The following is a 9882-nucleotide window of genomic DNA, read 5'->3' as shown; positions in this document are numbered from 1 at the left end:
TGACGGTACAGTTGTAGTTGATTTTGGGTTAGAGATTGTAAAATCGTTGTTGGTGTTGTAGGTGTTGATGTTGTTGGCCTCTCCCTCTCTCATCTTAATAGGAGGTTGATTGTTGGCCTCCCCTCCTTCAATATTGCCTTGCTTTATGGTCATTTCTATCATCTCCAAGCCATAACCAAGTCAGAAAAATTTTCAGATGTGATTGCAACCAAATTCACGAAGTAAGGAGCCTTCAGTGTTTGCATAAAAAGCTTTATAGTTTCCATCTCATCCAAAGGTGGATGAACTTGCACAGCTAAATCCTTCCATCTCTGTGCATATTGTCTAAAACTTTTGTTATGCTTTTTCTCCATACTTTGCAGCATAACTCGATTTGGTCTCATATCGTTTACATGTTTGTATTGTTCCAAGAATGACTTGGCTAGATCCTTCCAAGTCTTGATATGAGACCGATTCAACTGGTTATATCACCGGATAGCTAAACCGGACAGACTCTCCTAGAAGCTGTGAATTAGGAGTTGGTCATTTCTTACGTATCCTGTCATCTTTCGATAGAACATGGTAATGTGGGCTGACGAGCAATTGTTCCTATCGAACTTCTCATACTCAAGGACTTTGAATTTCATATGAAGAACCAAATCTAGGACTAAACTTAGTTCCAAAGCATCGACTCCATAGTAATCATGATCTCCCTTAACAATCTTTATTTGGTCCTCCAACTGCTTGATTTTCTCTTCTATTTTCTTTGCCTTCTCTTCTTCATCAAAATCCGATATATGGTAATCATCCAGATTATTCTCAGGATTGGATACAAAAGTCAGTACTTTTACAGCAGACAATGCTTTTGCAGAAGATGAGTGCCCTTGAAGTCCTGCTAAGATTCCAGGTGAGATAACCACCTGCAGGGTTTGTGGCATAATTATCCCTTCAGATGTCCCTACCCCTGGTGCACTTTCTTGATTCAATCCAAATAACTTTGCAACAATTTGATCAACCAAAGACTCTTGGCTTTTGGGGATTTATTCCAGAGAGCTTTGATTATTTTGACTTATTTTCTCTTTTAGCTCCCTTTGTAACCTTAGCATGTTCTCTTCGAGTTGAGCTATCTTTGCTTCCATTTTCTTCTTCTTTGAACAGGTATTATGTGGATGAGGTGTGTCCAATGTTTGGGGTGGTATGTCCAGTGCTTGTTCCTTTTTTTTATGAGACATTTTTTGTTAGTTAATATGAATGTAAAAAAATGAAGAAAATAACAAATGCAAAGTATCTAGAAACGCATGGTGCATGAAATGTTCTAGGCATTGATCCAAAAATACGTATGTTATTATAAATAATCTTTATTGGGACAAAAGTGTTATTTCTTAAGAGGCAAAAACATCTTAAAGGTACATTCTGACTAAGTCTTCTAGACCTCGAACAGCTTCTAACACGTTGACAAGTCTTCTTCCTTCATCTGTCACCGGTTGAATACCTTGTCGAACCACTCCAGCTTCTCTCGCTAAATCGTGCAAGTGACGAGCTGCTTTTTGTACTTGTTCTAAGAAGTCTCGAATGACCATGTCTCTGGCTTTTACTCTTTGTTGATCTTTCTCCCAACGAAAAAGCTCCATCAAAGGGAACTATCTGAAACAAGCTTGCTTGCTTCTTAAACCCATTCACAATGGTCTCTAACTCAGCTATGGTTTTACCATTATGTTCTTGTTGTTTCTAAAGAGACCTCTCCAGATCAGCTACCTTAGTCTTTATACGTTTGTTCTGGTGTTGGCTGTGTAATAAATGTCTTTGGGAAGTATTTAGTTGTTCTTTCAGTGTCTCTCTTTCGTCTTTTCCTTCGAACTTTCCTTTCAGACTGCTAGCTTCAGCTTTCTAATATTCGAATGATCTTTTCAAACTGGAATTGTTATGAACTTGATCTTGATACCCCTTTCTCAAATCTTCCAACTTGAAACAGACTTTCTTCTATTATTTTTCTAATTTGTCTGTCCGATCCCTCTGAGTATCAGCATCTAACTTCCAATAGAATCTTTCAGCCTCGAGTTCCCTTAGTCTTCATTTCAACTATTTCTTTTTATCTTCGAATTCTTTATTTACCATCTTTAATTTGGAGGGAACTGGTTTAAGATATTCTTCCATGGTCTGAGTATCTTCATGCTCTGGCACGGGAATGGTGTTGTTCTTTCTTAACTTTTGTCATTCCAAATAATATGGAGTAAGCATGTCTTTAACAGCCATGACATCCATACAAACATCTTCTTCCATGACTAAGCTACATCTTTGACTCTTTTCTTGTAGTTATCCTCATGGTATGCGAATTCCGATCCAAATATCCCATGTGTAGTTGGGATAAACTGGCGTGCCCCATACTGCTGAAGTGCCAAAAGTGGAGAATATCTGACTCCTCCCTATAATCCAAGTAACATTATGGTTTCTGAGTCTTCACACCGACAAAGGATATCACTATGGGTCAACCAAGGGGCTCTCCAAGCAATGTCCTTATCTTGAAGGTGCGTGAATACCTTTTTACATTTTTCTTTTGTGATGCCTTCTTGCCATTTCAGTGTAAGGAATTCCCCTAAAGGAGAGTAAGTGGTGTTGAATCGGCAATAAGAAATCCCGTCAGTCTTCCAGAACTGACTATGGATCCAGACCTGAAGAAGTTGTGTGCACCCTATAAATCTTCCTCCGCTAGTCTTTTTGCAATGGTTGGGTGAATGAAAAACTTTCAGTTAAATTTTACAAGTGTCGGGTCCACTCGCTTCAGAAGTTGTTCGAACAGTTCCACCACAGCGCCTCAATGTATCCTAAAGTTCTTGGGAAAATAACTAAGTCGTAAATACCCAATGCGAAGAGATCAATCAACTTACATTCATCAAGATGATTCTTCATCAATTTCTTGATATGGGTCAAGCAATTTCCTCTCCTTTACCCTTGTGTTGGATCCAGTCAGTTACCAACTTTTTATCTACTCCTGTAACCTTTGCCAACCCATTCTTGAAAGGCTGACTTTTGATGAACTTGGTGTAGACCCGATCGAATAAATAAATTAAAATTTAAACTTATAATTTTCACTTAAGAAGACAACCGGAAATTAATTTTAGCCTGACTCACTTACCAGTCTCCAATAGAATCGTCAAGCTATCATAAATGTCTTTCGGGTGGGTCCGGAATTGGTGTTAAAGCCTCCACCGATCATTTATTTTTTAAAATAAAAAATTAGGTTGATCGGACACCTCAATTTATCATCTTACCTGATCTGTGTTTTACCATAAATATGTCAGATTCAGGAGTCGATTACAATCAAGGAAGGATTAGCACCCTTGTACCACCTTTTCGGTACTAATTTAATTTCTTGGTTGTCTTAATTGCAAAAAATAAAAGTTAAATTGAAATTTAAAAATTCGATTCGAACAATTTACCTTTGATCGATTAGAATTACCCCTGAAAAAAATAAATATATATATATATTAGATTGTGAAATTAAATGTATAAATAATTTACAAATTTTTTAAAAAAAAGAAAAAAATGTTTTAAAAAATGTTAAAACAAAGGAACATATTAAGATTTTTTTTTCAAAGTAAGGAAAAAATAATAAAAAAACAAAAATTTAAAGGATTAAATTAAAACAAATTAAAATTGAGGGACCAAATTAATGCTAAAGATGTGCTGAAAGGAAAAATAAAGAGTTAGAGGGGTTAAATTGCAAAAATATAAATTATAAATAGGGATTAAATTTAATTAATTGAAAATGCAGAGGCAAAATTGTGATAAGTGACCAAAATGAATTACACATCAAAAGTACAAGGACTGCGAAAATAATTTAAATATTTGCTAATTACAACCTAGTCCCTTGGTTATAAAATATCATTTTAAACCCATTCCAAAAAAACTATCTCAACCTTCAAACACTCTCCCCTCTCCTCAACCGGCCCCGATGGCCGGCCACCACTTCGACGAATCCCTGCCACATGGCTGTCGCTCCGACCACCGCCCCCGGTGGCTAAAAATTTCGAACATACCTAAAACGTTATCCCCAGCCTGATAAACCCAAAACCAAAGCCTACTCGTACTAAAAAGGATCCTAGAGGCGTAGATCTACATTTGGAGTTTCGGTTTTACCTTAGTTTGGTAGTGTCTCTTTGCTTTCTCGGTGTCCTCTGGCCTATCTCCGACAACAAAAATGATGAAACCTTTCTCTTTATATTTTTTACGATTTTTTGAGTAGATTTTCATGTATGTTTACTGTTCAATTTCGTTGTTTTTTGCTTGGTTTATTGTATGCTTGTTATTCGATAATGCTTGGTTTTTCTCATGTCCCTTCCCTGGCCTCACAGGTGGCTTTTATAGCCATAGGTTTGGATATTTTGAGTCCCAAAAGGGACGGGATTCGTGTGATGTATCATGATGTTTGTATTTTTGTTGGGTTAATCGTTCTGATTTTATCTCGAAACGTTTGTTCGGTCGGGATTTTCGTGGTGGTTCAGTCCTGATCTCGGTCGGTTGTTGGCTTCTGATTTCCACGCTCTGTGTATGGATTCCACGCGTGACATGTGCGTCGCCAGTGCTAATTCCAAAACCCTAATTTGTTGGACTGGATCAAGCCCTCCTAATCGGGCTTGCTGGGTCAGGCTTACTTTTGTTGGGCTTTACTCTGGACCGGTTTATTTGGACTTTACTCTTGACCGATTTATTTGGACTGGATTTGAACCTACAATAGGACCCAAAAATAAAAAATAAAATAGAATAAAAAAAATAAATATTAATATTAATAATATGTATATATATTATACTATATATTATATGTTTTCAAAAATATTTTAAAAAAAATCATATATCATATGTTTTCCAAATACAATTTCAAAAACTATATTAAAACTATTTTCAAAACCATTTTTTAAAAAACTATATATTATACATTTTTTAAAATATATATTTTAAAAACTATATGTTTTGAAAGCTGTTTTTTAAACTATATTATACGTTTTCAAAATTATTTTAAAAATTATATACTATATGTTTTCAAAAATTGTTTTAAAAACCATATATGTTTTTTTTTAAATAAGCTTCCAAAATGTGTATATTATATACTATATTATATTATAAAGATAGCATACAAAAATAAGTGTCTACAAGTTCAAAGGAGAATATGTTGGATTTCTTTTAAATTAAGTTATGGTTGCTTTAAAGGATTGGTTTAGGACTGAGCGTGTTAAAGATTCAGACTCCATAAAAGTGTATTAAAGTAAAGATAGCAACATTAGAAGGCTCGCTAATATCCCATGGTGATAAAACTACTGTACTAGCCGAGATCCAATCCCTAAGGGCTAAACTATGGATGAAGTACAAAAGGGAGGAGCGAGATTGGTTAAAAAAATCCAAGCTCAAATGGTTTAAGGGGGGGATAAAACACCAAATATTTTCATTTAACTATGGCTATGAGAGGGTGATCGAATTTTATTTCCTAAATTAGAGTGGGGGATATGACTATCTCGGGGAAGAAAGAGATTTTGAAAACTTTTGAAGAATACTTTTGTGGAAGTTGTAATAATGTCAATACAATTCCGGTTAAAAGGTGCAATGTTCCACTTAAGAACCTTGGTGGAGCATCAAAATTGGACCTCGAAAGCCTTCTACTGAACAAGAAGTTTGGCAAGTTATTTTTTGGTCTGATGGGTCGTGAGCGCCCAGGCCCGGTTGTTTTAACCTGGAATTCTCCAGAAAATTTTGGCAAACTTGAAATGTGAAATTATGAATTTTTTCGATGATTTCAGTAGAGGAAATGTAAAGCAAGTTGCCATCAACCAATCCTTTATCGCTCTTATTCCGAAGAAATCAGGTCCATAGTGTTTTGATGATTTTAAACCCATTTCGTTGGTGGATAGCCTGCACCAAGTACTGGTTGACGAGGTACAGAATTTCATCTAGTTCCTTCATTTCTTTCAACGTGCTTAGGAGAGGTGGTCGACGAGAGTCGGTTTGCTTTTATCGCAAGGAAACAAACTGCGGATTACTTGTTGATAGCGAATGAAATAATTGACAACCTAGAGCAAAGAAAAAGACACGTTATTTTCAAAGCAGATTTCTGTGAAGCATCTGAAAGTGTTGATTGGAGTTTTTTGATTCTTGTAATTAGGAAAATGGGTTTTGAAAAGAAATGAAGGAACCAGATGAAATTCTGTATCTCGACTCCATCAATTGCAATCTTAGTCAATAAATGTCCTTTAAACTGATTTAGTATTAAGAGGGGACTCAAACAAGGTTGTTGGTTGTACCCAATGTTATTTAATATAGTTGGGGGAGCTTTGAGTGGATTATTGCATAAAGCTTCAGATGTGGGAATCATGAAAGGGGTTTCGGTGGGACGTAGTTACTTAACCATCCGCATATTCAATTCTTTGATGATCTAATAATATTTTTTCAATGCGAGTATAGAGATGGTTAGGAATATAAAGCGAACTTTAAGAGTATTCAAGGTTGCTGCTTGTTTAATATGAAAACCAAACTCTATGGTATAAATGTCGAGTATTAGTCTCTATAAGTGTGGGCAGAGGAGATCCATTTTCAAGCGGACACATTTCCAACAAAATACCTTGGCCTTCCGTTGGGTTATAAGAGGAACTCGAAGGACATTTGGCAGCCCATTGTAAACAAGGTCCAGTCTTGACTCGATGGTTGGAAGGAAAAAATGCTTTCTTTCGTGGTCTGCTCTCCAGTCTATCAATATACTATATCTTCATATTCTTGTTGCCTTCTACACTGGCAGATAAGCTCAACAAAAGTATTGCTAAATTCATTTAGGGAGCCAAGGAGGGTCGAACCATACACTAGATAAAATAGGATTTGGTTCGTAATTCGATTTCTTTCATTCGGTGGACTGGGGTTCTTCGATGTAAGAATCAAGAATCGGTCACTACTAAACAAGTGATTGTGGAGATTTTGGTTTGAACTCGATTGTTTATGGAGGAAATTCATAATAGCGAAATATGAACTTGATGGTGATGCCTTGGTTCCGGGAAATGTTCATAGAGAAAAGTCTTCTTGGATTTGGAGGAACATTTCCTCTCCACTGCTCAAGGAAGCGGATGCACTCACATAGTTACGGTGCACACTTTTTACTTCATTTAAGAGTAGAAAGGTTTTTTTAATGAGACTCATGGTTGTATTCGTTTTGTATAACTCACAATTAATTCATATAAAACATTTTACATAAAAAAAATCTAATCTTAATGAACATAGAAGTCTTGATAATAAAATACTTCCAATCATGATCATCTACAAATAATAATTTTCATAGCATATGTAGTATAATTTTCAAAACATATTGACTATTTAAATTATTTTTCATTTTCAAATTCCTCATTGTTTCCCTAAGTCCTGGCTGCCTTTGTTATTATAAGCTTTATATTTTCATCACTTGGGTTTGGGATCGAAAAATGCTATCTCTCGTTGGTTGAGTGGTTGCAGTGGCCTTGCATTTTCTTCTGCATACTGAAAAAAAAAATTAGATTGCAACAAAAAGGTTATATTTTTCTTGAGAAATTCTCATTTGAATAATTAATTGATGATCAAATACCAAATTAGTAAGTATTGATACTTACATCATGGACAGCTTCTCGGATAGCATGAACCTGTTCCCTTGAAACAGATGGTATCTGGATAATATAATTCAAAATTGTTTTAGGATCTCAGATTCATACAATAAATTAAACATACCAGGACTAAACTACATAATTTTATAGTAATGGGACTAAGATGCTACCAAGCTACTGTATAAGGACCTTTTGGGCAGTTTAACCATTAGTTATTTATTTATTATTAAAGTATGGGTAAACTACCTACTTGGTCATTTACCTATTACTTAGTTTTGGTTTTGATCACCCAATTATTTGTTTTTTCAAAATCATATTTAATGTTACGTTTTGGTTCTGTTTTGACTACTTGTCGTTAAAAAATTGACGGTAATCAAATAAATAGTTTACCCTAAAGTATTTTATACCTTTTCATCGATGATCCAAATGACACCTTCAGTGCAAGGAGGGACAGTCAACGAACCAATGTAGTTATAAAACTTATTTCCTTTCAATTCGATTTGGTTTGGATCTATTACTCCCATTGGCCTTTGCATGATTTTATCACTCATTGCTGAAATGTTGCATATGAGCTGAAAACTAATAATAATAATAATAATGATAAAAGCATATTTGTATATTTTGATCCAAAATATGATACTTCTCTATAATCATTTGGTGAAATTGGTCCTTTCCTTTACCTTGTAGAGGAAAGGATTAGGAGGACCAAATTGGTAGAGTTGTCCAATAACAGTTACATTGTTCTTCACTTTAGGGTCCTCGCATTGGTGCACCATATGTAGCTCCATGGCAAACCTAATTATTACACGAAACATATACATACACAAATATAAATGTATAATATAAACTTACTCCTAATGTTTGACTCGATATTCACTTTAGCCTTATTTTTTTGGTATACTTTGGCCCTAACGTTTCATTTTGGGACAAAATGCTCCCTGATTGGATATAAATCGTTAGTTGACTAATGATCAATGTTCTATTGACGCGACATGTTTTCTGTATCCAAAGCGATAATGTGACACATGTAACATGTTTAAAGTGATGACATAAGACATATCACATCATCACTTTGGACTCATAAGACTTAACATGTTAGTGACAAACGTTGACCGTTAGACAACTATAAATTTTCATCCAATCAAAATATACTTTATCATAAAATAAAATGTTGGGATCAAAAATATATATATATATATATATATATATATAAAGAACATACGTTAAAATGATTATTTTATCAAATATTAGTGGTGAATTTCAACATTATACTTAAAAAACTAGGAATTTAGGTATGTGTTTTTAATGTTTGAAAGAGAGATGAAACAAACGAGTGAAGTTACCTTTTTCCATTAATGGCATGTTCAGAAGGTGAGTGCCAATGAACTTGTTTGAGAAAGTATTCGGCGCCGTTGAATTTGAGTGAACCTGCAGTCTTCGCCGTCCATTGAAGCTGCAGGCCCCACTTTGTCAACTACAATTCTACTGTCCTGAACAATCATATAAAAGCATAGTATATAATTTATATGTAATTTTATTCATCACCAAAATATCATGGCCTCTATTCTTGATGATTGCCTCAGCAGGTTTGTACATCCTCTTCAAATCTTCGGATATACTGATCATCTTCACTCGAGCACTTGACAAATCGATCGGCGACTGCAAACGTCCTTTATTACACGCAGCCCAATCTTTATTAAGAGATCCCCAAAATTTTGGTCCTTTCCCACTCTTCTCTATGTAGTCAAATTCTCTCTCGTTCTCTGCATTCAATTTTCATATATTACCTAAAATTTTATATTAAAAATTAAAAATAGGTTATCAATAAGAAAATATAAAAAAAAAGATTTAAAATTTATGAAAATTTGTAGATATTTGTCCCACTCATTCCCTTTTAGTTCATCGTGTATATATTTATATGAACGATAAATGAAACTCCATTGAAAAAATAGTTATATATTTATCATATTACCAACTTCTTGAGCTGAAATTGAGGTGAAATGGAAGAGAGACACATGTGAAAAGATGAGAAAAGATAAAACAAAATTGGGTTCTATTTGGTATATCATATTTTATTGAAGATCGAAAACCCCCCCAATAATTTTATTTAAATATTGGTAATATGGAATGGGGGAAGGATTATTGAGAATATTTATAATTTTCTTGTAAAGGTGATAGAAAGTTCCTATTTCTACGAGTTTCATGGGTAACCAATCTTTGTTATTAATTTAAGGGGACCCCTTGGGAAACTAACTGAATGCATTGACTTTGTCCCACCCAATTCATTTTTTTCTCT

At 34.6% G+C, this 9882-nt stretch overlaps 1 protein-coding gene across 1 annotated transcript; it reads right to left on the bottom strand.

Annotated features, from left to right (window-relative positions):
* Positions 1 to 7407: 7407 nt before the first annotated feature.
* On the bottom strand, positions 7408 to 9655 carry LOC120215482 (alpha carbonic anhydrase 4-like). The gene is made up of 7 exons (XM_039213160.1): positions 9559 to 9655; positions 9132 to 9349; positions 8930 to 9039; positions 8267 to 8381; positions 7994 to 8158; positions 7596 to 7649; positions 7408 to 7485 (listed from the first exon to the last, which is right to left on the bottom strand). Exons 1-7 carry the CDS (start codon positions 9653 to 9655, stop codon positions 7408 to 7410), a joined length of 837 nt encoding a protein of 278 aa, XP_039069091.1.
* Positions 9656 to 9882: the final 227 nt, after the last annotated feature.

The sequence above is a fragment of the Hibiscus syriacus genome, unplaced genomic scaffold (genome assembly GCF_006381635.1).
Source record: "Hibiscus syriacus cultivar Baekdansim isolate YM2019G1 unplaced genomic scaffold, ASM638163v2 tig00110121_pilon, whole genome shotgun sequence".
Classification (NCBI taxonomy): domain Eukaryota; kingdom Viridiplantae; phylum Streptophyta; class Magnoliopsida; order Malvales; family Malvaceae; genus Hibiscus; species Hibiscus syriacus.
The sequence above is the reverse complement of the archived record's forward strand: the minus strand, read 5'-3'. Positions and strand labels throughout refer to the sequence as shown.

Coding starts and splice junctions, on each gene's coding strand:
- LOC120215482 (XM_039213160.1), bottom strand. CDS start 9,655: ATGATATACCAAATAGAACCCAATTTTGTTTTATCTTTTCTCATCTTT. Junction 9,040..9,131: donor ATAGAGGCCATGATATTTTG/GTGATGAATAAA, acceptor TGGGGCCTGCAG/CTTCAATGGACGGCGAAGAC. Junction 7,486..7,595: donor TCCGAGAAGCTGTCCATGAT/GTAAGTATCAAT, acceptor TTTTTTTTTCAG/TATGCAGAAGAAAATGCAAG.